Below are 27,876 nucleotides of genomic sequence, written 5' to 3'. Positions count from 1 at the left end.
GGCTCCACGCGTTCACCTCGCGTTCGCCTCGCGCTTGTCCCTGCTCGATTAAAAGTCACGACAGTCTTGCAGGAAATGGGAACTACATCACAACAAATATTGATATGCTGAACTGAAAATTAAGGAATGGTATTCGGCAGTTGTAAATCGAAGCATTTTCACGATTTTCTGTTATTTAGAGAAATGAGAATTATTGCAAGCCAAATTGCTTCATTTTCTTCGAGCTGTTCTCTTACTAAATGTAAAGAATTTCGAGCTACTGCGGTTTCTGGAGTTGCTAAACAGGAAAAATAGGCAATTAATCGATATCAAGCAAAGAATTAGCAAGTTATTCGGTATCTGCGTATTGCAAATGAACAGAAAAAAATTTTTCCAAAAATGTTAGTGACAGATCTATTTTGAGTTTGATGCTTTTTTTTTTCCACGACCATGTGACCAATTGTTGACACAGGCTCTTGACCACGTGCTGTACGAAAATAGACTGTTTTAAGTAGCTGTTGTGACGGGTTTACTACAAATTTTTGCGGTTTTCCTACCAAAATGGCAACGAGAGCGGAAGAAGGAAATTCCAAGGGTATGGTTTGCAAAGGGAAAGAGCTTTGGAAGGCTCTCCGAAATAATCCTATCGACAAAGAAAGAGTTAACGTGCTCCTCAGAAACGGAGCGCCTCCGAACTTCCGAGATCCCGATAAAACGCAGGTAAACTGCACATATTGTAAGGATTCTTAATAGTATCTACTGTCTAGTATTTAAGATTTTTACCTTAAATGTTGTATATAACAAAAACCTCTACTCCTCCACCGAAAACGCGACTAAAGTGGCTATTTTATGGCGACTGGTCGACATTCAGTTGTCAGACATGATTGTTTCAAGACAAAATCCATCTGAGTCTTCAAAATAATTTTGATTCTACTGTGCAATTTGTTCCTCTGCTTTTCAACCATACACAGATTTCGACAATACCAAAGCTTGACATATGAGAAGATGAGACATGTGGATTTGACAAAAATCCGGCATTTCTTCGCTGTAAACACACTCTTCGGTCAACGGAATTTGTAATTGTGAGTTTCTCATGAGCATTTTCGCATCGTTCATCAACCCGTCAATTAGTTTTAAAACCAGTATTACACTAAAAATAACACAATGCAAATTCAAATAGATTCGTTAGGGACGCTTAGTTTGGCTTTTTACTTCGTATTTTGCTAGGTTTTGAATTCAGAAGGAAAACTGACTTGCAAATTGTTACACCAAACGTAAATATAAATTATTCATTTTAGGCTTTGAAGTCGTCGAGGTCAGATTTCGGTTTCCGGGAAAATTCCCGTATTTTCATTTTCGATTTTACGATAGCAGTTGCCATTGTAAGCTTATTTGCGTATTTCAATTGCTATAGTTATTCGAATTACATCTAGTTTGGGGTTAAAGAGAAAGTATCAGAATCTAGAGTGGCATTATTTATTCTATGGTCGATTTCAGTCACGCGTTTTATGCGACATGAATTGCGACTGTTTACAGTTTCTTCAAACACTTCTCTGATCAAAACAAGCTCCAGTTTAATTTCCGGCTCGTCAGTTGGCGGTATTTGTTCAAGTTATTTTGTCTTAGCTCAACTTTACATCTTGAATTTTAGAACTGCAACCTCTAATTTCAAGATTACAATGTCAATATTGTGCCTGAAAATTTATGATGATGTAGACCGAACATGCGGACTTCAGGACGTTCACTCCATGTGCATGAGTAATGTTTATGACTGTAATTCTAACCGATTCATACAACCAAATGAGTAAATATTTTCCATAATACCCTTATTTTTTTATCTAGGAAGTAATTGATTAGATTTATCTGGTTGGTCTGATAAGTAATATTTTTTGATCACATTCATAAGTATTCATATTCTTCATACTCATCTCTGTGCATTTACTAAGGGGCTGACAAGGAGAATTTGTCCAACAATTGAGAGTTTCTTTTGTTAGTGATCATTTCCTTTATCCTCATGACATTAATATGTGATTCAGGGGGGATATTGTAAGGAGAAATTAGATGTTAGTCGCTCTTAGGGGTTAAAGGGTTATATCAGCTGTTAAATCAGCTGTGAAAGTCTGTGGCCTTAGTGATTATGGTGAGGGAAGGATGATGTTTAATTTTTCTTTTCTGTAAAACATTGCAGACAAACTGGACTCCCCTTCATTTTGTTGTAAATGACAGAGAGGGTGATATGGAGCTTGTCAAAATGCTGTTAGAACATGGAGCTGAAACCAACCTGGGTGATTCTGTATGTTAATGATATTTTCTAAGCATTATTGAAACTATAGGTGATTAATGATTGGAAAAAAGGCAAAATGAATATGACAGTGAGGTGAGAAAATTCATCAGGCTATTTTTCTATTTTGCTCCTCTCAGGTATTAAAAGCATATATATATTATTTTTTTTCTTTTTTCTTTTGTTTTCTTCTTCTAACTCTTTTTCTTTTATTGAGTCTTCACTCCATCTTTCCCTCTCTCTCTACTCAGTCCTCAACACTCCCTGTAGGTTCTTTTATTTCTGTAAACCATTTTACATCTATCCTCCTCAGGCTGCCTCTTTTTTTTCTTGCTGTATTGCCTATAATCATCTTCCTTCCTTCAAACTTTCCTTACTTCGAAGTTTTCTACCATTAGTTTGGCTGATTAGTTCAATCCTTCCTTCCTGCCTGCCTCCCTTCCTTCTATCCAGCCTCTTTTATCCCTTCCAGCACTACTTGACCATCCCTCACTCCTTTTAAATGTAAACTAACTCTCGAGCTTCACCATGGCACCAAATAAATACGATTTGGATTTACTAAACTTCTTCCCTTCTGTCGCCCCCATACCCTATCCTGTATCTTTCTCTCCTCTCCCTTCCTTTTTTTCCTAATCATTCTGCCTTTAATAGACAATTTATAATCCACTTTTGAATCAGAGCCGTCAAAATTTTGTCCTTAAAAGCGCGAGCGTTTGCGTAGAGAACTCGATCACATCCAGAGACTTATATTAACGCGCAATTGTACGTACTTTGGTCATCTCCTCTGACTCTAGTGTATTTCACCGTATATTGCTATAATTTTTGTTCATATAATTTGCGTCAGTCAAGGCTGTGATTATTCCATCTTTTAGGCCAGGCGGAAAAAAATTGTTGGGCAGGCGTGAGCTGGTGCGCGAGATCAATGTTTTCACTGAGTTCGAAGGAATTTACTTGAGTTGGCAGATGTACATGCATCATACTTGCTCGTCTCTCTCCTCTCTAGCTTCATCATTTCTTCCTCATCGCTTATTACCTCATACCAACAAATATATTTTTTCTTTTAAATATCTTAGTTTGATTTAACGCCCCTTCACTTGGCAGCTGAGAAAGGATACTCGGAGACTGTGGAGACATTTTTAAACAATCCGCATAGTCCAGCTGACCGCACCAAGACAAGCCATGTATGGATACTGTAAAGCATTACTTAATTCGATAATGATAACATTTATGATGATAGCCAGGGATTTCTTCCAAATTTTTACAAAATAGTTTTATAAAATTCATTGGAAAAAATCAGACCAACTCAGTGCTGCTTATAATATCTCGCTTTCCGCTTGTAGGAAGCTGGTAGGCATAGATACATTCGTAAAACCCCAAAAATGTCATTTGTGATGATCCTGAAACAGTGTAAATTGCTCCTTTTATGTCAGTACAGCTGTCCGGGTAGGGGCCAGGGGCATTATGGGATAAACAAATAAGGGACCAGTCATTTTTTATCGTCAGCAAGGGGGGGGGGGAACCAAAGAAATTGGACTGCTAACGGGGGGATGTTCAGGTAAATTTTATTGTGCACGCGACACAACCAAAATCGTGTGACCTCCCCGCGGTGATAAATAAAGACGACGGGTCCCTAAGTGTTCGTAAACTATGGCAGCCATGCAGGTTTCGATCTCGTATAAATAAGTACTACTTGAAACCATGCTAAGAAAGCTGGGATAAGTTCTTTCCACACAGATGATATGGATATTTCAATTGCTGACTATGCCTTTTTGTCTCTTCCTGATTGGGCCCTCGTTCCTCAAGGGGAAGGAAACAGCACTCGATATTGTTGAGAGGAGATTTAAAGAAGAACGAACTGAAGACGCTTTGCTTATAGAACTCAAAAAAGTTGTCAGTCATTTGCAAAATGACCAAGTTGCTGATTATCTTTTTGTTGATGGCCTATCCAGCTTAACGATCAATGTGCCACCAGGTTAGTTTCAGTTGAATTATGGGACTCCGTCATCTTATCTAAATACCTGAGAACGGATTTACTTCACTTAACTTGATTGGGTCTTTCTTTTCATCAATGACAAACACTCACAAACGACATAGTTAGCACCTTTTAACGTGGTCCAAGAATGAAGACGCTCACCTTAAGACAAAGAAACCGCCACTGTGATGCCATGCAATGTTTAAGCATTTTATTTATCAATTTTTTTTGTTTGTTTTTTTGTTATAGCTTCACCCGTAAATTTGAACGTCGAAACAGCACGTCTTCTTGTTGTGGGAGATCATAATACAATACGTAACGATGATAGGAACTAAGTGAGTGGTTATACTTCCAACCAGAGAGAACTTTACTGCTTTAGAAGGCCGTCAACTTTATCTCCACCATTGTATGGCATATATGGGTATTTGAAAACTTGTATCAATAATGTTTAAATTTGAAAACGACGCCGACATTTTGAATTTTGCTTCGCAATCTGTTTATCACTAACCTGTAACATACCTTGACTCTGAAGCGTTTTGATTTGAACTAGAGAGCGAGTTAGGTGGATTTGAAATGCCCAAAGTCATACCAAGATAAGTTCTTCCATTTTACAGTTTACTCTTCCCATTTTCAAATGTTAATGCACGTTTTCAGACATTAGTTGCTTCTATGATTTGATGCTTTGCTGCGTGTGAAACTCAAGGTACATGTTTTTAATAAATAATTTTTCTCACCGCTCATCATTTACTCGTTCCAATCTCCCTTGAAGGTCACAGAATCGAATAGTTATCATTGTCTTAGTTGCTTAAAATATTATTGAGTTTTGAGCTTGATCATTGTTTTAATTGCTCTTCTATAAATTGGCTGAATTTTTCCCAGTTACAAATCGTTTTTATATTTTAAATGGATCCTTCGTCCTTGTCTTTTGCAGGTGTACTAATGGGAAACAAAATAGCTTCAACCATAGAATAGAATAGTTTATTTAATGTCGAAGACGTAGGGAGTGTTTGCATAATCTTCCGAGCCATAGGCTCCAGTTAAAAACGCTCGAAAAACTAAAAATACAAAACAGGATAAGTTATGTGAGTTATGCATAAACAAATATTAAAAATATATATATTTATACGAATATTAACTAGCACAAGAGTATATAAAAATGTAAAAGTGGATGAAATTATTCATAAAATGTTCAGAGAAATTCGCGCGCCGTAATTGGTCTGAACGAGTTCATCATATTTTCATAAAGCACGCGCCTTTCGATAGACAAGTGCACTGTTGAGATTTAATACACGCAGCTTGCGTCATCAGTACGAGCGCGCGCAATTCACGAGGCATTTTATAGAAGAAATAAAAAAACTTGTTCCTCGAGCATTGCTGAGTTATATAAGCCCTTGGGAAATTTTAAGAACAATCGAGAAGTGCTAGAAGCACTCGCCCTCAGCTCGTGCTTCTCCGCACTTCTCTCGTGTTCTTAAAAATTTCCGCGTGCTTATATAACTCAACAATACACTTGGTGCGTTTTTTTATTCTTTAAGACGGTTTATACATTGGCACTCTGAAATTAACATTATTCAACATTATTGAACAACACTATTATTATTATTACATTAATTATTCTAGTTCAACATTATTCGAGCACGAAATTATGCTAAAGTGGTCGAGGATTTGGTTACAGCTGGTTCCACTTGTGGGCAATTATGTACAAATAGTAGTCGTGCATAACAAGGCTGTTATATGGGGGCTGCTCAACCTTTCAGCCACTGCCTCGTAAATTGTATTTAGTTAACCGAGATGTAAAAAATTGGGAGATATAATTTGGGCCATCTAGTTTAAAACATTTAAAAATAGAATAAGCGATTGCAGGATACGTCTTTGCTTAAGCGTGTTCATAGTAGCCATTGCTAAACAAAAGTCATTGGTAGCCGAAATACCTAGATTCAGTAATGTCTTGATCGGATAATGATTGGTACGTTCGATGTTATTTTTCAAGGCTTTAAATATGCCCAGAAGTAGAGGGCAACAGTATCCTAGCTGCAGTAGCACGTAAGCTTTATAAAGAGAAATCATAACGTCTGAAGTAACTAAGGGCTTAATCCTTCGTAGTGAGGCTATCTTAGCATACGCTTTTTTCAGCATGATTGCAGCGTGGAGCTTGAAAGACAAATCCCGATCCAATGTAACGCCAAGAATCTTGAGAGTAGGTTCAATTTCGATGGAAATGTCGCCAATAAAAACATTGTATGGGTACTGAGATTTCCACGGTGTCATTGCCTGAGTTTTAGTAATGTTTACTTGCAGGTAATTTGCAGTGAACCAGATGGTTAATCTCTCTATATCTTGATTCAATGTAGATTCAAGTGTACAGGGGCTCTCATGGACTATATATTGTGTTGTGTCATCAGCAAATAGACGTAGGGAGGAAGATCCAGCTGAATAATTGATATCATTCACAAATATACTAAATAAAGCGGACCTAGAAAGCTCCCTTGCGCCACTCCATTGCGAAAAGGCAGCTGGTCTGACACCTTCCCGTGACATTTTACTCGTTGAAAGCGGCCAGATATGACTGAACAAGCTTTATGGCAGAATCGTGAACGTCGTAAGTTTTCATTTTTGCTAGTAATAAATTATGGAAAATCGTGTCAAACGCTTTGGAGAGGTCAACAACGACCATTACCACGTCCCTTTTTATTGTCAAGAGCCGGGCGCTAATCATCAGTTAGCTTAAATAAAGCGGAACGGCGAGAATGCCCACGCAGGAATCTTGACATATCCGAAAAGACCGGTGTGAATACGCTGTATAATTGATCAAATTTTGGTTTTTCAAACACCTTAGGTGTAACTTACAAGACACTAATGGGGGGATAATTCTTCTTGGATGTTTCGTCGTCATTCTTGTGAGCAGGGGAGACGTTACTAAGTTTCCATTGACGTGGCCACTCGCTTATTTGTTGGTTAGTGCGACACGCCGCTAGGCGTGTCTCTGAGGGTTTCACGATTGGGTAGTTTTTAGTATTTAGGACGTTACAGAGCATTATAGCGTCCTCTCGCTCTCGCTTTCCACTGACGTTCCTTCATTCATTCCCGGTGTAAAACCTCGGTGATATGACTACGCGACAAGATGGTTCCACGTCGTTTGTCTCCGAAGCCGTTTTTTTCCAGCCTAAATTCTACGTCTTCTGCCGCCGAAGTAGATTTATCCGGTATAAATTTATCTTCCCCGCAGCCTGAAACCCCGAGTTCTCAGTTAGTTAACCAAGTTTTCTCGCTTTTCAACGGAAACCTCACTTCCTCATCAGAGGAAAAAGGTAAACAGTTTGAGGAAACCGCAAAGAAGCTTCTGCGATTAAGTTTAAGGGAAACAGAAACAATTCGAGTTGAGTTCGCATTAGCTTTTTCGTGGTAAGATCCCTTATTGTTTTACTTTGTGAAGTCTCGCGTTGGTTGGATTGCCTGAGCAACCAACCATCAAGCTGTTGTGGTTGTGTCTTTCTAGTATTGAAGGGAAAATAATTTACGTTCGTTTGAGCGTAGCGAGTTAGAATATAAATGTATTTTCCGCTGCTATGCAGTTTTCTTATATCTTTATAGCTTGTTATTCGTTGGTTATTGTGACACGCCTAGGGTTTCATGATTGGGTAGTTTTGTAGTTAAGGCGTTACAGAGTATTATCGCATTCTCTCGCTCTCGCTTTCCATTGAAGTTCCTTAATTCCCCACCAACCACCCTGAATTCGGTTTTTATGTTTTTCGTGTGTTCATCTGTATGCCGTTCAGAGTATGCTGCAAATCCCGGCTGCTGCTACCGTTGCAATCGATCAGGACACCGGGCTAAGGAATGTCGAGTTGCGCTACCCTCTAATTCTATTAAAAGTCAAGGGCAGTCTTAAGGCCTATTTACACGGTACGACTTTGTCGCATGCGACAAGCTTACGACAGGCCTACGACATGACTTAGGACAATTTACACGCGCAGGACATTTTCACCTACGACATGCCAAAATCGCGTGCAATTCCACTCGTTTCGGCCGCGGTCATTGTTTCAATAATTTGCAAGAGAAGGAAAAGAACCTCTTCCTCGCTCCACAGTGATATCATATTCTCTGTTTCCTCATCTGAGAATGTATTTTTCGCTTTGGAAGCAGTCTTCGACTTTCCGGAGGCGACTTCCTCTGCCATTTTGACGCAAGAAAATTTCACCTTCCTCCCCTACTCAGTAGAAATTTGTCACAAAATACGTCATTTTACATCAATTTCGGCTACGATTGTCGCAGCGTTTTAAAACATGTTTTAAAATCCTACGACATTTTTCGTGACGTGCACGACAGTCGTAAGCGAGTGGTAGGTTTGATTTACACGATACAATTCGTGTCGTAGGCCTGTCGTAAGCTTGTCGCATGCGACAAAGTCGTACCGTGTAAATAGGCCTTTAGAAGGCATGTAGAATTCTGGCGAAGTATGGGTGCCCCTAAGTTTATATTATCAGTGTTTAGCGAGGGTTACCATTCAGTTGCCATTCGAGCAAGCAATGCCCTCGAATGTCTCTACAAACAATAAGTCAGCCTTAAACCACTCATAATTTGTAGTAGAATCAGTTTTGGAGCTCTTACACTTGGGTAGGGTAGTAGAAGTCACTAGTCCCCGGTACGTCATAAGCCCTTTGAGTTTGTCTATTCAGGGTTGCATTACCTTACTTTCGAAAGGGGACTTACATGATCTGGTTCGACCTTAAGAGTGGCTACCACCATGTAGGCATTCACCCGGACCATCAGGCGTTCTTGGGATTTGTATGGAAATTCCCGGGTGCTTTATCATTTAGGTATTTTGTGTTTACCGTCCTAACGTTTGGTTTATCCTCTGCCCTCTATATTTCCACTAAATGTTTCAAAACATTGAAGAAATACTGGAGAGTTAATGGGGCCAATATTGGATAGTATATGTAAAATTGTATAAATTGATGATGTAAAATTTATGGATAATATAGATACTCGTTCGTATTTCGAACAGACGGGAATTAAGCATCGCGGAATCTGTTGATAGGATCCTCCTTTAAAAAGTAATCTCGTCTCGGCACTGGAATTAACTTCCCTCGTGGATAAAATTATTTCCACTGGGGCAGTTTTTGGCAACATTTCCCGAATTATGACTAGGTACTGTTCTATATCGGTTGCGTCCTCTCAGGACTGGGACTCTAAGTTTCGTCTGGATCAAAACTATGTTAAGGTACTAAAGTTTTGGATAGAGAGTTTGACACGATTAAACTTGAAGTCACTAGTGGATTGTCCGTCTAAAACATCTAATTACGTAGTTTATTCCGATGCTAGCGCCGCGGGGTGTGGTGCTCACTTAGATGTCAACGGTGAAAAAGTATGTCATGTTATGGGATGCAGATGATTGTGGTTCCACGTGGAGGGAGCTGTCAGCTATTTCGTTCGCCCTGTAGTAGTTTTTGCCTCTCCTTAAAGGTTCTTACGTGGAGTGGATTTTTAATAATCAGAATGCTTATAAAATTGTGGAAGTGGGAAGCATGAGGAGCGATTTGCACCTAATCGCCGTGGAGATTTTTTAGTTTTGTGTCGATTATAACATTGCGTTGGAAGTCAAGTGGATTCCTCGTTCTGAAATTGACAGAGCGGATTATATTAGTCGCATTATTGATGTAGACGATTGGCAAATTTCAGCCGCTTGCTTCGCGTCTCTAGATACCCGCTGAGGGGTTCACATCGTAGATTGCTTTGCTAGTTTTAATAATAGGAAGATCAGCAAACTTGTCTCTAGATTCTGGAATCCAGGCTGCAGAGGGGTGGATTTATTTCGTTCAAAATCTGGTTGGCGAAAATTGCCTTGTTGTTTCCACTGTAAGCTTAATTTCAAGAGCGATTCACAATCTTTTTGTTACCAAGGCGACAGCCACTATTGTTGTACCCTTCTGGCCATCGTCATTTTTTTGGCCAATTATCTTCAAGAAATTTGCCAGTTCCACAGAGGATTATAAGAGGTTCAACACTAAGGATGCATTAGATCATGGACGGATCTCCAACTAGTTTTTGTGTAGTGGCATATTCACTAGTCAAGGCTGTTCGTATGAAATTCTCTTCTCCCTCTCGTGCTTTTAGGTAATTTCATCAGTACTGCTTAGCTGATTATTTACTTATTAAGCAGGGAAAAGAGACATGAGACGCTCGTCTTTGAGTGTATATGTTGTGGTTTAATTTTATTCTTGGTTCAAATTTTATTTTCTTTTGTTTTTGGGTATTGTAACGTATGATAATAAGTTTGAAACTAAGGAAAATGAAATTTGAACCAAGGATAAAATTAAACCACAACATATACAACGAAAGGAAGCGCTGGCCTGAGTTGAAGGTGGAACGGTTTTTGTATGCACTGTCCGACAGCCTTTATGACAGTCAATTTGAAACGAGAACAGGAGGTTTAACGTGCATGTCATCTATTACCTACTTTATGCTTGAGGGTGTTTGTTTCTAGGGCGAAGAATGACATTTACGGGGAGGGAATTATGTTTATGTCAAGAGGCTAAGTGACAATTATTGTCCTGTGGCACTTTTAGAAAGGTATATTTTAATGGAAGATATTAATCTCCTTAGCTCCGTTGCACTGTTTAAATCTACTAATGAGTACAAGTTGTATGGAGGGAAGTTATCGTACAGCAGGTGTAGGGAAATCTATGAGGATTGTCCTAAATAACTGGGTTTAGATCATAAAATGTATGGCCTCCATAGTTTATGATCCGGAGGCGCTACCTCTGCTGTTAGTAACAATCCTAATCTATTAGAAAGGTTACTTAAACTTCATGGACGCTGGAATTCGGATACTGCGAGGGATATGTATGTCTGAGAAGACGTCTTTAAGCGTTTACAAATTAGTAGTCGGATAGGCTTATAGAAGCCCTCATTAACGGCATCATTCCTAACGACCACAGTGGCTTACAGTAATTTAGTTCTGATCGTATGTTATTACAAATCAATGCGTGTATTGAGTTTTTCCATTTTATTTGTGTCGAGCTTTCATTCCTGCGGATGCATAGTCTCCTTTGAGGAGTTTCAAGTTTCAAGGGCAAGGAAATGAAATTGTGCAATTCCAAATATTCAAAATAAAAACAGGAAGTGCGTGACTGGCTCCTCGCGTTCACCTCGCGCTTGTCGCTGCTCGACAAAAAAGTCACGACAGTCCTGCAGGAAGTTGCAACTACATTGTAACAAGTAGTGTTTCGCTGAACTGAAAATTTAGGAGGGGTGTTCGGCAGTCGGGAATTAAAGCATTTTCACGATTTTCTGTTATCTAGAGAAAGGATCATTATTGTAAGCTGAATTGCTTCATTTTCTTGTAGCTGTTTCTTACTAAATGTAAATAATTTCGAGATATTTCCGGAGTAGCTAAACAGGAAAAATAGGCAATTAATCGATGTCAGACAAAGAATTTTTATTCGCAATCTGCGTGTTGCAAATTAACGGAAAAATTTTATTCAATAGATCTATTTTGAGTTTGATGTTTTTTTTAATTTTTTTTTTTTTTCACGACCATGTGACCAATTGTTGACACAGTCTCTCGACCACGCGCTGAACGAAAATAGATCCTCTCTCTTTTGAGTAGCTGTTGTGACGGGTTTACTGAAAATTTTCGCGATTTTCCTCTCAAAATGGCAACGAGAACGGAAGCAGGAGATTCCAAAGATATGTTTCGCAAAGGAAAAGAGCTTTGGAAGGCTCTGCGAAATAATCCTATCGACAAAGAAAAAGTTAACGAGCTCCTCAGCAACGGGGCGCCTCCGAACTTCCGAGATCCCGATAAAACGGAGGTAAACTGCACATATTGTAAAGATTCTTAATAGTATCTATTGTTCAGTATTTTAGATTTTTACTTTTTAAGTTGTATGTAACAAAAACCTCTACTCCCCTGTTTAAACCGCGACTAAAGTGGCTATTTAATGGCGACTGGTCGACATTCAGTTGTCAGACATGATTGTTTCAAGACAAAATCCATCTGAGTCTTCAAAATCATTTTGATTCTACTGTACAATTTGTTCCGCTGCTTTTCAACCTTACAAAAATTCCGACATTACCAAAGCTTGACATATGAGAAGATGAGACATGCGAAATTGACAAAAATTCGGCAATTCTTTCGCTGTAAACACACTCCTAATTTTAGTCAACGGACTTTGTAGTTGTGAGTTTGTTATGAGCAATTTCGCATCGTTCCTCAACCCCTTAATTAGTTGAAAAACCAGTATTACACTAAAAATAACACAGTGCAAATTCTCATACATACGTTAGAGACGTTTAGTTCGGCTTTTTACTTTGTATTTTGCTAGGTTTTGAATTCAGAAGAAAATCTGACTTGCAAATTGTTACATCATACGTAAATATATTTATTTTCGACTTTGAAGTCGCCAAGCTCACATTTCAGTTTCTGGAAAAATTCCCGTATTTTAATTTTCGATTTTACGATGGCCAGTTGCTATTGTAAGCTTACTTGCGTAGTTCAATCTCTATAGTTATTCGAATTACATCTAGTTTGGGGTTAAAAAAAAAAAAAAGTATCAGGATCTAAAATAACATTATTTATTTCATGGTCGATTTCAGTCATTCGTTTTAAGCGACGTGAATTGCAACTGTTTACTGTTTCTCCAAACACTTCTCTGATCAAAACAAGCTCCAGTTTGATTTCCGGCTCGTCAATTGCCGATATTTTTTCAAGTTATTTTGTCCTAGCTCAGCTTTACATTTTGAATTTTAGAACTGCGCCCTCGAATTTCAAGATTACTTTGTCAATATTGTGTATGGAAATTTATGATGATATAGACCGAACATGCAGACTTTAGGACCTTCTCTCCACGTGGAAGAGTATAGTTTATGCCTGTAATTCTAACCGATATATATATATATAAATTTATGAATGTGGGGGTAGAGCCTACCTTGGCATAAAGTGCTCAATGCTGTGGTAGCAGAGCTGAGTATACATAGGTTAAAGAATTAAAGAGGACGCATCGATTCTCTGCATTAGCTCTATAGAATCATTATTTCACACGCAGATTGGATCATCACACTAGTGAATTAATTAGCTACTTATCTAATTTGTATATAATGTTCTTCATTGAATAAATTTCTGTCTGACGAGCGCTTAGGCGCGAAACTCAGAGTCACGGAGAATTGATGCGTCCTCTTAAAGTCTTTAACTTATGTATATATATATTTATTGTTTTTTTAGAGGGCACGGTAACGAATCCTGCAATCTGATTGGTTCTTTACCCGGTCAGTATTTTCCTGTCTCTGCCCACGGGCCACAGTAACGCTTTCTTGAGTCGCCGAGTACATTCCAAATTTCGTTGTCATTTTTTCATAAATATACCTCGTTTTGCCCGCTGGGCAGTATTTTTAAGCAAACACATCGGTCACTACCTCAAGCCGATAAATAACTTATGAATCCTCTCTTTTCTCTCTATCAAATCACTTTGGTTGACAGAAAAATATTGGTTTCAGAATGAATTTGAATAAACAATAGTGTCATTACGTTGGTTGACAAGCGGCCTAAAAACCGTCTGCAATTAATTTTAATCGTTCACAAAAAGTACATAGAAAGTTAAAACGTGAAGTATTTGGTTACAGTTAAACTGAACGATGGAACTTTCATTCATTTAATATCTGAATTTTCACGAGCAATTTGTTCATAGTGGAAGAGCGAGCGAAGTTTTAATTTAAGTTCTACAACAAATATACGCTCCCGGTGAGTCTTTCCAATTCCGTTCAATTTAGACATTTGTACCGTAAATTGCACAACAGAAATTGAAGGAATTTTTTGAGTAAAGGCCGCATTAAATTCCCTTGTGTCTCGTTGGAGTGTGCCGTTCGAATTTATTTTTGTGAAGGAAATACCAGAGTCACACACGCCATTGCAGCAAACAAACGAGCAAACTCTCACAACTTCAAAATAAAAAAAAATTGAATTTACTCACAATTACTTTCCTCGCCGTTTACTTAATGAACAGAGGTAAATCTTCGTACATGAATGAATGGTCGCTGAGAGTGAATAATACTTTCCGTTAGATCACTGACTGATTTTGAAGAAGACATTGTCGTGACAGCCCTTGCCAAACTAGTTCTGATGTTTTTCAAATGTTCCTACGCTTTTTTTTTCTTGCGCGCTCTCTAATTGACAGGTGTCAGATTGTGGCAGATACTTGTAAAAATAATGTTTCAAAGTTTCTTTGGAAGCCTTTTAAATCATCTTTATCGTTACGGAAATGAAAATGTTTCGCTGAGGCATCTCTCTTTAATTTGCATCACCGCTATTTTAACTACCATTTACTCACTCAAAAATTGTTCAGTTTATGGAAGATCTTGCCGTATTTACTGCCCTAAATCATTCGGGTTCTTTCGGAAAGAATTTCGTCAAGTTTAAAAAACAATAAATATGTTATTTACCGGCTAAAGGTCGGTCCGTATGGTGAAAAACTGTGACCTCGGTCTTGAAAATGCTGCCCTCGGCCTACGGCCTCGGGCAGTATTTTCAAGACCTCGGTCACAGTTTTTCACCATACGGACCTCCCAGCCGGCAAATAACATATATATATCCAAATGAGTAAATATTTTTCATAATACTCATATTTTTTTTTATCTAGGAAGTACTTGATTATACTTATCTGGTTGGTCTGATAAGGAATTAAGAGGCTGTCTCTCTTATTTCCACCCGGTCAATTTTGCGTCGAAAATAATGTTGCCTAAAACTCTGTTAACAGAAAGACTTTACCTAGGAAAGAGCTAAATTAGATTTGGTTTGATTCGAAATAATTTTCTGACTGCATCAGGGGCCATAATTTTTTCCCATTTCGTAGGGACTGTAGCAACGTCTCGAAAATTGAAAAATAGGCATATTTTGTAACATTGTAAAATATTTGATTCGCATAGTTAAGCCACAGAATTTATATCAGATTGCTTATAAATCTTTCTAGTTTGCCAAGAAAGTTAGAATTTGCCCTCTCAACATATTTGAAAAGGCGAATTTTAGCTTATTCTGACCACTAGAAATCGCCATCGGCCGATGGCCGTAAATAACCTTGATTTAGACGCTAAGTTTTGGGATTTGGGACCTGGTTGACGATTCTATCCTACATAGCCGTTAAGTTTAGACATTTATAGGCAAAAGTATGCAAAAACCCCTGTAAGTTTTCGATTTTTCAAAAGTTATGACCGTTTGAATCAGCACATGTACGAGCATTCGCGATTTTTTCGCCTACACCAAAATCGAACCACTCGAGCAGATTTTGTCATAAATACAGCTTACCTGCTTTGCAGCCCGGCTTCATGGCTCACTTTAGAATTTTTCTAATAACCAAATTGGTGAAATCCATGATAACTTCAACAAATAGCTAGGTATTGCCTTCGAAAAGTAGGCGGCATCCATCGTGATTCGTGGTATCAAAACAAATGTCGGAATTGGCCACATTTCGCGGTGAATCACCCATTTAACATCGCTGCAGAGCTGAATTTTTTCCAAAATCAGAATATAAACTCTCCATGTCTGGAAGCCGATGGAGAAATGAAGGTTTTAGGCTTCTGAAGTGAAGAAATAATCGCTTAAATTTGGATCCAGTTCGATGTTATACTGTTCTCAGAAAGGTCCGCACAAAAGAGAAGACCGCTGATAGCTTGTGCCGTACGTTGTGCCATATGGTTTTGTTTTGTTTCCCAATGTAATATTTGGGCAGAAAAATTTTGGATGAAAAGAATAAATGCTTTTACCTGGAGTTTGATATCATATAATTAATAAATCAATTTCAAATATCCTGAGCTTGCTTCTCTCGGTTCCGCGTCGATTGTGTCCACAGAACAGCAACCTGTCGATAGCCGGAGAAATCGGCTACTAACGTGTTACACATGCTTCGTATGAACAGATGTTATAAGTGTTGCTTTTGGTAAATTTTCAATCGATTTCATCAAAACATTTCACTGACTACTAGATATTATAATATATTACACTATGACAACGCCGTCAGAACTTGATATCGGAAGTAAAGGTAGTTTGTATCTGTAGAGCATATTCTACATTTTCAGCCACCGTATAAGACATAAGTCTATTGAGAAACACACTGACAATCAATAATCACGTCCGACAGTTTGTCTATGAGAATCTGTTTTTTGTCTCTCAATTTTACAGGGATCTCAAAATGACTACAGATGGCTCTCAACAAAACGACATTGAATTTCTGAAGTGTGTTATTGTGGTAACGTTCACAGAAGTCCTACGTATCGTAGCAGATTGGATGTGAGAATTTGATCTCTTTGTTAACTTTGTCTACCAGATCTTGTCTCTCGGAATTTTCCTGGACGCATTGAATATCTTCTTCCTCATCCAGTGATATCCCGATCGTACCCTGATCTTTTCGCCGCATTGCTGCTAGTCGGGAGAAAAAGCTCTGAACTTGGCTCTTTGTCAGCCACTATTCTCTAGTGAACAAACGTGCATTTGATTCATTTTTCGCATTTCGCATGTCCACTGCAACTTGGGCGGGGTCTGCCTTTCGCCCAGTTCTTTCTCCAAGTGTAAACCGTGCCGCTAGGTATTCTTTTACCTTCTCTGAAAATCTAACGCTGCCTCTTGGTTTGCTTACGGCCCATCTCGTTCGTAGAAGCGAGTGGGGCGAAGTATCCACGGGAGAAGTGAGTGGTGTACTAGAATCTAACGAACGGCTCGAACACTCGATACCAGCGGTATCTATCGACGAGAACTTAAGGGCCCAGTCCCTTTTGATTGCATCATACTGGCTTAACCTGCTGACTGTATGCTTTCCAACGTCCAGGTGCAGCTCCAGCTGCGAAAAGGTTTCGAACACTTCAACACATCCAAACACAGAGCATTCAAACAATGGCGTTGTACTCTCTGTTTCCTTGCTGCTCTTTGGACGACGCTTGACCACACGCTTTTCAGGAGGATCATAAAACCCTTGAGATTCTATGGTTTGAAGGAACGTTTGACCTTGGGTGCTTGATATTAATTACGTCATATGGAATGTACTTCCCTTTACCGATGCCATAACATTTCCAAACTCTCAGACCGATATCTCCATATTCAAAGTTGTGGAAGCTACTGAAATGCTCAATCTTATTTATACAGAGAGTGTTCTTTGATTCGTCTACTATGCTTACTGCAGCTGTTGTTCCCTTCACTGGGTGTTTCGTCAATGCGTATCCTCTGTCCAATGAAAGCTTTAACAACTTCGCTGAAGACTCGCTACAGACTGAAGCCTCTCTGATTTCGAAAAAGCACTTGCATGCTATACTACACTTGCAGGCCCTCCAAAAATAATAAAGGGTCAGCGGGTTCACCCGCAATTATTAATGCGGACCTCTGTTATGCGCGATAGTGCAATCGTTCAGCTTTAAATTCCAAAACGCCAAACTTCGACACATAGACTTACAAGTGGAGTTCTATGACTGATTCTTGAAGAGAATGCAGCTGCAATCCAAAGTTTCAACGGGACATTGAGCGCGAAACATGGCTTTAGTTTTCGAGTTTAGTTCGCAACAACGAGTCAAAGAAGAGTATCGACAGATGCCGACCGCTGAATTTTGGAGGTATTTGCTGGAGTTATCATAAAGTTCACCAGTTTGGGAAGCGAGGAATATCTGAAATTTCACATAAACCCATGATTTCTCCGGCTATTGACAGGTTGCTGTTCTGTGGACACAATCGACGCGGAACCGAGAGAAGCAAGCTCAGGATATTTGAAATTGATTTATTAATTATCATGGATTTCACCAATTTGGTTATAAGAAAAATTCTGAAGTGAGCCATGAAGCCGGGCTGCAAAGCGGGTAAGCTGTATTTATGACAAAATCTGCTCCAGTGGTTCGATTTTGGTGCAGGCGAAAAAATCGCGAATGCTCGTACATGTGCTGATTCAAACGGTCATAACTTTTGAAAAATCGAAAACGTACAGGGGTTTTTGCATAGTTTTGCCTATAAATGTCTAAACTTAACGGCTGTGTAGGATAGAATCGTCAACCAGGTCCCAAATCCCAAAACTTAGCGTCTAAATCGAGGTTATTTACGGCCATCGGCCGATGGCGATTTCTAGTGGTCAGAATATGCTAAAATTCGCCTTTTCAAATATGTTGAGAGGGCAAATTCTAACTTTCTTGGCAAACTAGAAAGGTTTATAAGCAATCTGATATAAATTCTGTGGCTTAACTATGCGAATCAAATATTTTACAATGTTACAAAATACGCCTATTTTTTTTTTCGAGACGTTGCTACGGTCCTTACGGACTGGGAAATAATTATGGCCCCTAATGCAGTCAGAAAATTGTTTCGAATCAAACCAAATCTAATTTAGTTCTTTCCTAGGTAAAGTCTTTCTGTTAACAGAGTTTCAGGCAAAATTATTTTTGACGCAAAATTGACCAGGTGGAAATAACGGAGACAGCTTCTTAAAATATTTTTTAATTACATTAGTATTAATTAGTATTTATATTCTCTAAATTCTCCATACATATATGTAGAGAATCGATGCGTCCTCTTTAATTCTTTAACTTATTATAGCGCTTTATGCCAGAGTAGACTCTACCCCCACATTCATCTATATATATATATATATATATATATATATATATATATATATATATATATATTTATATATCGATTAGAATTACAGGCATAAACTATACTCATGCACGTGGAGAGAAGGTCCTAGACAAGGAGAATATAGTCCATAGACAAGGAGAATTTGTCTAACAATCAAGAGTTTCTTTTGTTAGTGATCATTTCCTCTATTATCATGACATTAATGTGTGATTCAGGGGTGATATTGTAAGGAGAAAATAGATGCTAGTCACTCTTAGGGGTTAAAGGGTTAAATTATCTGTAAAAGTTTGTGGCCTTAGTGATTATGGTGAGGGAAGAATAATGTTCAATTTTTCTTTTCTGTAAAACTTTGCTGACAAACTGGAGTCCCCTTCATCTTGTTGTAAGTGAAAGTAAGTGTGAGCTTGTCAACATGGTGTTAGAACGTGTAATGATATAATTTTGTAAAACATTGCAGACAAAATGGACTCCTCTTCATCTTGTTGTAACTGAAAGAGAGGGTGATATGGAGCTCGTCAACATGCTGTTAGAACATGGAGCTAAAACCAACCTGGGTGATTCTGTATGTTAATGATATTTTCTATGCATTATTTTCGAAGCATTATCAGTCCTCGACACTCCTTTCTAAGTTCTATCATTTCTGTAAATCATTTTTTATCTATCCTTTTCAGGCTGCATCTTATTTCCTGTTGTATTGCCCATAATTGTCTTCTTTCTTTCAAATATTCCTTACTTCATAGTAATCCACCATAAGTTTGCCTAATTACTTCAATCCTTCCTTCCCTCTTCCTTCTATTCAGCCTCGTTCATCCCCCCAGCACTACTTGACCATCTCTCACTCCATTGAAATGTAAACTCACTCTCGAGCTTCACCATGGCACCAAATACGGCAGTTTGGGTTTTACTAAACTTTTTCCATTCTATCGTCCCCACGCCCTATCTTGTATCTTTCTGCCCTCTCCCTTGCATTTTTCCCTAATCATTCTGCCTTTAATAGACAATTTATAATCCTCTTTTGAATTAGAGGCGTGAAAAATTCTGTCCTCAAAGCGCAAGCGTTTGCGTAGAGAACTCGATTACATCCAGAGACATGTATTTACGGACAATTGCACGGACTTTGGTCCTCTGACTCTAGTCTATTTCACTGTACATTATTATAATTTTTGTTCGTATAGCTTGTGTCAGTCAAGGCTGTGATAGGCCAGGCGTAAAAAATTGTTGGACAGGCGTGAGCTGGCGCGTGAGATCGGTGTTTTCACTAAGTTCGAAGGCATATACTTGAGTTGGCAGATGTACATGCATCATACTTGCTCGTCTCTCTCCTGTCTAGCTTCATCATATCTTCTTCGTCGCTTATCCTATGTTACCTCATACCAACAAATGTATTTTTCTCTTAACATCTTAGTTTGGTTTTACGCCCCTTCACTTGGCAGTTGAAAAAGGATACTCGGAGGCTGTGGAGAAATTTTTAAACAATCCGCGTAGTCCAGCTGACCGCACCAAGACAAGCCATGTGAGGATACTGTAAAGCGTTAGCTTAATGCGTGTTTTGGAGGTGACCAGGGATTTCTTCCAAAGTTTTACAAAACCATAGTTTTACACAATTCAATGGAAAAAATCAGACCAACTCAGTGCTGCCTAAAATACATTGCTCTTTGCTTGTAGGAAGCTAATAAGCATAAATACATTCGTAAAACCCCAAAAATGTAATTTGTGATGATCCTGAATTAGTGTAACTTGCTTCTTTTACACCGGCACAGGGGCATTATGGGATAAACAGATAAGGGATCAGACATTTTTTTTATCGCCAGCAAGGGAGGGGGGGGGGAGGGGGAAGCGAAGAAAAATGACTGCCAACCGGGTAAGGGGTAAGGGGAAGACTAGGGGTTCAGGTAAATGTTATTACGCACACGACACAACCAAAATCGGGTGACTTCGCCGCGGTGATAAGTAAAGACGACGGGTTCCTTAGTGTTCGTAAACTGTGGCAGCCATGCAGGTTTCGATCACGTATAAATAAGTAAGTACTAGCAGACTTTTTGTGAAACCATGCTAAGAAAGCTGGGATAAGCTCATTCCCCTGGACGATTTAGATGTTTCAATTTCTGACCATGCCTTTTTGTCTCTTCCTGATTGGGTCCTCATTCCTCAAGGGGAAGGAAACAGCACTCGATATTGTTGAGAGGAGATTGAGAGAAGAACGACCTGAAGACGCTGGCGCAATGCTTACGAAAAGTGAAACCTCTAAGATAAGAGAACTCAGCAAAATTGCAAGTTATTTGAAAAATGACGAAGTTGCTGATCAACTTTTTGTTGATGGCCCATCCAGCTTAACAATCAATGTGCTACCAGGTTAGTTTCAGTTGAATTATGGGACTCCGTCATCTTATTTGAATACTTGAGAACGGGTTTACTTCACTTAACTTGATTGGATCTTTCTTTTCATCAATAACAAACCCTCACAAACGACATAGCTAGCACCTTTTAACGTGGTCCAAGAATGAAGACGCTCACCTTAAGACAAAGAAACCGCCACTATGATGCCATGCACTGTTTAAGCATTCTATTTATTGGTTAATGTTTTTTTCTTATTATTTTTTATAGCTTCAACCGTACATGTGGACGTCAAAGAAGCACAGACTGTTGTTGTGGGAGATCATAATACAATATCTAACAACAATAGGAACTAAGTGAGTGGTTACACTACTGACTAGAGAGAACTTTCCTGCTTTAGATGGCCGTCAACGTTAATCTCCATCCATTGTATGGCATATATGGCGATTTGAAAACTAGTATCAATTGTGTTTAAATTCGAAAACGGCGCCAACATTTTGAATTTTGCTCAGCAACCTGTTTATCACTAAGCTGTAACATACCTCAACTCGGAACACTCGTAGCGTTTCGATTTGAACTAGGCTTAGGTTGCTTTGAAGAGCTCAAAGTCATAACATGATGAGTTCTTCCGCTTTACAGTTTACTTTTCCCGTTTTTAAATGCTAATACGCGTTTTCAGACGCGAGTTTTACAGATATTTTGCTTCTATGATATATTTGGTACTTTTCTATGTGTGAAACTCAAGGTACATATTATTTATGAATCATTTTCCTCGCCGTTTATCATTAACTCCCTCCGCTCTCCCTTGAAGGCCGTAGGATCGGATAGTATTCATTATCGGAGTTGCCTAAAAAATATCATTGAGTTTTGGGCTTGATCAAGTTTTATAATTACTCTTCAGTAAATTGGCTGAATTTCTCTCAATTACAAATTATTTTATGCTATAAATGGATCCTTCATCCTTATGTCTTGCAGGTGCACTAATAGTTTAAAAAATAGCTTCAACCGACATTACTTTCTAAACTGTTCGTAAATGTTTCAATTTAATTTTTTTTCCCACTAAAGATTTCAATTTGTTTGCACATTACACAGGAAAATCTTTGGAAAGGATCCACACTATAATTTTTCTAAAGGGGAGCTTGATGTAAAAATTCAATTGCAGTCAACTTCAGTGGACTTCAAACATTTTGTTAAACCAACAATTAATCAAGTGGAAAGGTTTAGAAACAAGCATCGACCATTCGCTGTCAAGGTTAACTTATGGTTTCACTGAAGTTAAAGATTGTGAATGCCACAGACTAATAATTCTTATAGAAAACGACTTATTGTGAAGCTGCTGCCTTTGAAGAAATTTTTTCTCATTTCCTTCCATATGATTGATAAAGCAACATAGTTTTATTTATCATATAAACTATGGTGTTGTACTGAGATAAGCCCTGAGAAAAGCCGTAACAACACACATAAAAAATTCTCATCATCTGTTCTCATTCTCATCATCTGTTGGTAGGTTTCAGTATCTTTAACTGGTAAATTCTTCATTAAAATTTTCAATGCCACCGAAATTGCTGACCTCAGCGCGCACCATATTTGTTTATAATTACGCGATGTTATTGCTTAATTTTTTCAACTACCACGAACCGTTTGAGCGCAAACATGATAGTAAATGATAGTCAATGAAAGTTGAAATTATCATCAACTATCGTGACCGTTTGAATGCGGCTTAAACGCTAACCCACTTTACCTTTTCTTATACGGAGTCGTCCAAAGTTTTATTTTCAGTCGTTAATAAAGTCGACTTTTCTCGTTAATAAATATATGTTATGTGCCGGCTGGGAGACCCATGAAAAACTTATTAGAAAGTATTATTCACTCTCATCGATGATTAATTCATGTACGAAGATTTACCTCTGTTCATTGAGTAATCGGCGAGGAAAGTAATTGTAAGTAAATTCAAATATTTTGTTTCGAAGTTGTGAGAGATTTCTCGTTTGTTTCTTGCTATGGCGTGTGAAAATCTGGTCTTTCCTACACAAAAACTAAATTCGGATGATACACCCCAACGAGACAGAAGGGGATTTAATGCGGCCTTTTCTCGTTGAATCCCTAAGTTTCTGTTGTGCAATTTACGGTACAAATGTCCAAATTAAACGGACTTGAAAAGATTCACCGAGAGCGTATATTTGTTGTAGAACTGAAATTAAAACTTCGCTCGCCTTTTCACTACGAACAAATTGTTTGAGAAAATTCAGATATTAAATGAATGAAAGTTCCATCGATTAGTTCAGCTGTAACCAAATATCTCACGTTTTAACTTTCTAGGTACTTTTTGTGAGCGATTAATTGCAGACGGCTTTTAGGCCACCTGTCAACCAACGTAATGACACTATTGCTTGTACAAAAAAGTCATTCTGAAACAAAAATTTTTCTGTCAACCAAAATGACTTGAGAGAGAGAAAAGAGAGGATTAATAAGTTATTTATCGGCTTGAGGTAGTGACCGACGACTTTGCTTAAAAATACTGCCCAGCCGGTAAAAGGAGATATATTTATGAAAAATGGCAACGAATGAGGGGATGTACTCGGCGACTCATGAAAGCGTTACCGTTGCCCGTGGGCAAAGATAGGAAAATACTGACCGGGTAAAGAACCAATAGATTAGCGGATTCGTTACCGTGCCCTCTGAAAAAAAATATAGGGCTATTATGTTTATATGATAAACAAAAGTAATACATGGTTGCTTGTAGATATGGATTTTCTATGCTCGTGTTCACCTTGACATCTCACTCGTTCGCTGCGCTCACTCGTAAGCTACTCGGAGTAAAACACTCGAAGAGAAATTTCATATTTATGTATATATCAATGCACGCTCATGTTTTACTCTCCATTTAAAGAGAGTTTAAAAGTTAAGAGGCAGTGAATCTTATTTATCGTTTGGTATTAAAGTATGATGAATGGTCTTGTCGTAGGATTTGATCACCCACGAACTTATTGTAAAAGATCGCAACACCACTCCAACATGATTAACAGTATCCCCTTAACGCACCCCGCAGTGGCATTCAACAGCTGCAATAAAAAATTTAGTATGTACGTGTAGATTAATGGTTCATCCAGGGTCCTAGAAGCTATAGGTATCTTTAAGAGCGTTGAAATAACTTATAATTTCAGATGCCTGTAAATGAGCGACATTTGACACTTAATTTTGCATTGGTAATAGTTATAGTGCGTGTGATGCCACCTCCTGAGAGACGCAAACGATCTACGACGGTAATATTTATGTTTCTTTATTACGATTTTAATGAAAAGACGATGCTAGTGTCACCGCTAATATCTCACTAATCCATCAATTATCAAAATTCTGCTGAGATAGAGTGTGTGTATGAAAGGGAAGTGCATCAGATAAGTCTTGAGGATTATTACATTCAGTTCTTTTTTGTTATCGAAATATTTTTGAGGTAGGAGACCTCTATTCTTAAAAGTGATATATGCAAACTGATTCTTCCCTTTCTATTTATTTCAATGGCTAGTTTGAATAATCAATCAGCTTTCTCTCACGTCTTTAACTTATTTATTATTGAGTCTGCTTTTTGTTCTGTGTTGATTGTATTCGCGAGAATTTCGTTATCGATAACAGAGTCATTGTGAAATAATTATAGAAAAAATTCATTATTTAGTTGATTTGGTATAAATGTGCTCATGTTTGTATTTCAATTTCATCCAGGAACACCTGTCATTTTTGTTTTCAACTGTTTCTGATTCATTATATTTTTTCATATTTTACCCTCATTTATACCTCCACATTTACGCTATCCTTGTCTTCATACGAGTTTTACTTCGATTGAGCAAATATACTCTCTATTCGACGCGAATTCGCAATTCAGTATCAGGCAGGAAACTGAATACAATAAGGCTATTAATTTCTGTTATTTTGCAAGATTGCAATGATTAATTTTCGTGTCGAAGTAATACTGTTTCAACACGATGTTGGCGCTTTTAATAATCGACTCGACATAGACTTAGACATAGACATGGATTTTGTCTTGAAACAATCATGTCTGACAACTAACTGTCGACCAGTCGCCATAAAATAGCCACTTTAGTCTCGTTTTTTAGCAGATGAGTAGAGGCTTTTGTTCCATACAACTTAAGAAGTAGAGATCGACAATACTAAGCAAGAGATACTATTAAAAATCTTTACAATATGTGCAGTACCCGCGTTTCATCGGAATCTCGGAAGTTCGGAGGCGCTCCGTTGTTAAGGAGGTCATCAACTTTTTGTTTATCGGTAAGATTGTTTCGCTGAGCCTTCCGAAGCTCTTTCCCTATTTTTAGAGTCTCGTTCCGTTCTCGTTGCCATTTTGGGAGGAAAACCGCAAAATTTGTAGTAAAACTGTCACAGCAGCTACTCAAAAGAGAGAGGACCTATTTTCGTACAGCACATGGTCAAGAGATTGTTACAGCAATAGGTTACATGGTCGTGAAAAAAAGAAAACTACATCAAACTCAAAATAGATCTGCCCATCGAATTTTTGAATAAATTTTTTCTGTCAATTTGCAACACACCGATACAGAATAACTTTCTAATTCTTTGCTTGACATCGATTCATTGCATATTTTTCCTGTTTAGCAAATCCAGAAACCGAAGTAGCTCGAAATTCTTTACATTCAGTAACAAACAGCCAAAAGAAAATGGAGCAATTTGGCTTGCAATAATTCTCCTTTCTCTAAATAACGGAAAATCGGGAAAATGTTTTAATTCACGACTGCCCAATACCACTTTTGGCTTTTTTTTTCTAACGTTTAGTTCACTGCGGGAAAGTAACAGCCTTGATTACACAAGGGCTTACCATACAAATAGTCCTAGGCATAATTTCGTTTCCTGTTCAACCAATCAGATTATTTGAATCATTCTAACAAGTATTCTGATTGGCTTATTGTAGCGTGTTCATAAGAGTATAGAGCACGCTGACCGCCACTGTTGCTCGCTTTGAAAATAGATTTTGTTTTGAAAATTGAAAGGAATGCGTTGAGAATTTAGTGGATTCCTTACTACAGAACAAATAAAGAAGTCTTGACTGTGCTCTGTTCTGTTTTAAAGCACCTAGGAAGCGGTTAAAGCACTCAAGAAGTGGGGAGAATCTACACTTCTTTCGTACTCTGGCTGCTTTCTGCGTTTGAAAAACGACTGCTTAATACGTAGTGACCACTTAATACGGTGCCGCTTAATACAGATTTGACTTGGATAGAAAACGAATTTCTCCTGTCAAACTTTCCTTTTGAGAATCCTCCTTTACGTCAGCGTTTTCTTAACTGTAACGTATAACCTTTAGCATTACGTGCTATTAGCGCAACAAAATGTAAGAGCACAAAATGTAAGAGCGGTAGCAACTCATCAATTGCCGGTGGGCACGCACTTCATTAAAAGCTATGAAAATGTCTGGAGTATTACATCTGACATTAATATTTTATGATTGTTCAAAATTTATGAAAGCTATAAAATCATTGTTTTAGTCATTTTACAGTTTGCGAGATAATCGCCGACCCATAGAGTTTTTCTTTGCTTTCTTTTTATTTATTTAAACATTTGAAGATGCAAGTCTCTGAGTTAAGCTATTCTGTTTCTATTGTATTTCGGTCACAGGCGGCCCAAGTTCCAGCTGTGAGATGATCATCTTGCGAAATAAGAGTCATGGCGAAATTATAGGAATTTGTATGGGAATATTGAGAATTTGACAGTATCTTTTAATTCCTAAGAGCGGTCTTAAATATTCCCATACAAACTCTTATTATTTCGCCATGACTCCTATTTCGCAAGATGATTATCTCACAGCTGGAGCTTGGGCCGCCCGTGTTTTGACTTTGGTTATGGAACAAAAGCGTTTCAATTATGAATCCTGACTTTTTGTGAAACACAGTTTGAAATTTTGTGAGAAAATGAAAAGCTTGAGTATCAATTATAAAGGTTGAAAAGTGATGGATGACATCTCGGAGGTGCCGTTATAATTGAAATTTTTATTCCAGTAAATAATAATGTATAACGATATACTTTCTTCTTTTGTTTTTCTTTTGTTTTTTATTTTTTCGGACAGAGCTACGTGGATGAAAAAGTTCTTTTACACTAAGTTTTTTAGCTCACTTAAAAGAGATTTTTCTTGTTTGGAGATCGTCTTTTCTTTCTCCTTTTCATCGGAGGCTAAAAGCGTGTTATGTCGATCGGTGTATGGTCGATGACAACAATTGAACGCAGCTGAAAATACCTGATTCCCAATGAGAATCAAGAATCAACTGAATAAATATTTGTTTTCCGCACAATGTGCCTCGTCTGTGTGGTACTTTTTTAACCACAGTGTAACTTGTGAACGTTAACAGCTGTTAAAAGAACTAAAAACCCTTCACTTTCCTCCCAAAAAAATTCAAACTGGAACCTAAAAACGCAAGACCAACACGATGGTAAAACTTTTGAATTGAATTTTCTTCTTTCATTTTATATAGATAGATAAATATTGCTTTGAGACCTGTGATTTTGAATTTATTTACAGACTCGATTCTTTCGTTTGTTCTCCTGTTTGAGTGTCCTGTCAAGAGGTTAGTCTGTATGAATGTTTCCTGTTCATCGTGCATTTCTATGAGTATCTCGAATGATTCTGTACCTCCATGTAGAATGCTAATTTGATATTCTATTTTTGTGCATAAACTCACTGTAAAATCGCCATAATTG

At 38.0% G+C, this 27,876-nt stretch overlaps 2 protein-coding genes across 2 annotated transcripts; both read left to right on the top strand.

Annotated features, from left to right (window-relative positions):
• The first annotated feature begins 439 nt into the window (after positions 1–439).
• LOC113664463 (uncharacterized) lies at positions 440–6,485 on the top strand. Its single transcript, XM_089194691.1, has 6 exons — positions 440–699; positions 2,168–2,272; positions 3,334–3,441; positions 4,064–4,232; positions 4,482–4,567; positions 5,164–6,485. Exons 1-5 carry the CDS (start codon positions 541–543, stop codon positions 4,565–4,567), a joined length of 627 nt encoding a protein of 208 aa, XP_089050817.1. The 5' UTR covers positions 440–540; the 3' UTR covers positions 5,164–6,485.
• Positions 6,486–11,775: 5,290 nt separating this feature from the next.
• On the top strand, positions 11,776–24,117 carry LOC113664425 (uncharacterized). The gene is made up of 6 exons (XM_089193541.1): positions 11,776–12,046; positions 19,286–19,390; positions 20,234–20,341; positions 20,982–21,180; positions 21,433–21,518; positions 22,255–24,117. The coding sequence occupies exons 1-5, from the start codon at positions 11,888–11,890 to the stop codon at positions 21,516–21,518; spliced, it is 657 nt and encodes a 218-aa protein (XP_089049667.1). The 5' UTR covers positions 11,776–11,887; the 3' UTR covers positions 22,255–24,117.
• The last annotated feature ends 3,759 nt before the right edge of the window (positions 24,118–27,876 follow it).

The sequence above is a fragment of the Pocillopora damicornis genome, chromosome 14 (genome assembly GCF_964200805.1).
Source record: "Pocillopora damicornis chromosome 14, jaPocDami1.2, whole genome shotgun sequence".
Taxonomy (NCBI): domain Eukaryota; kingdom Metazoa; phylum Cnidaria; class Anthozoa; order Scleractinia; family Pocilloporidae; genus Pocillopora; species Pocillopora damicornis.
This window is presented reverse-complemented; position numbering and strand designations above follow the sequence as displayed.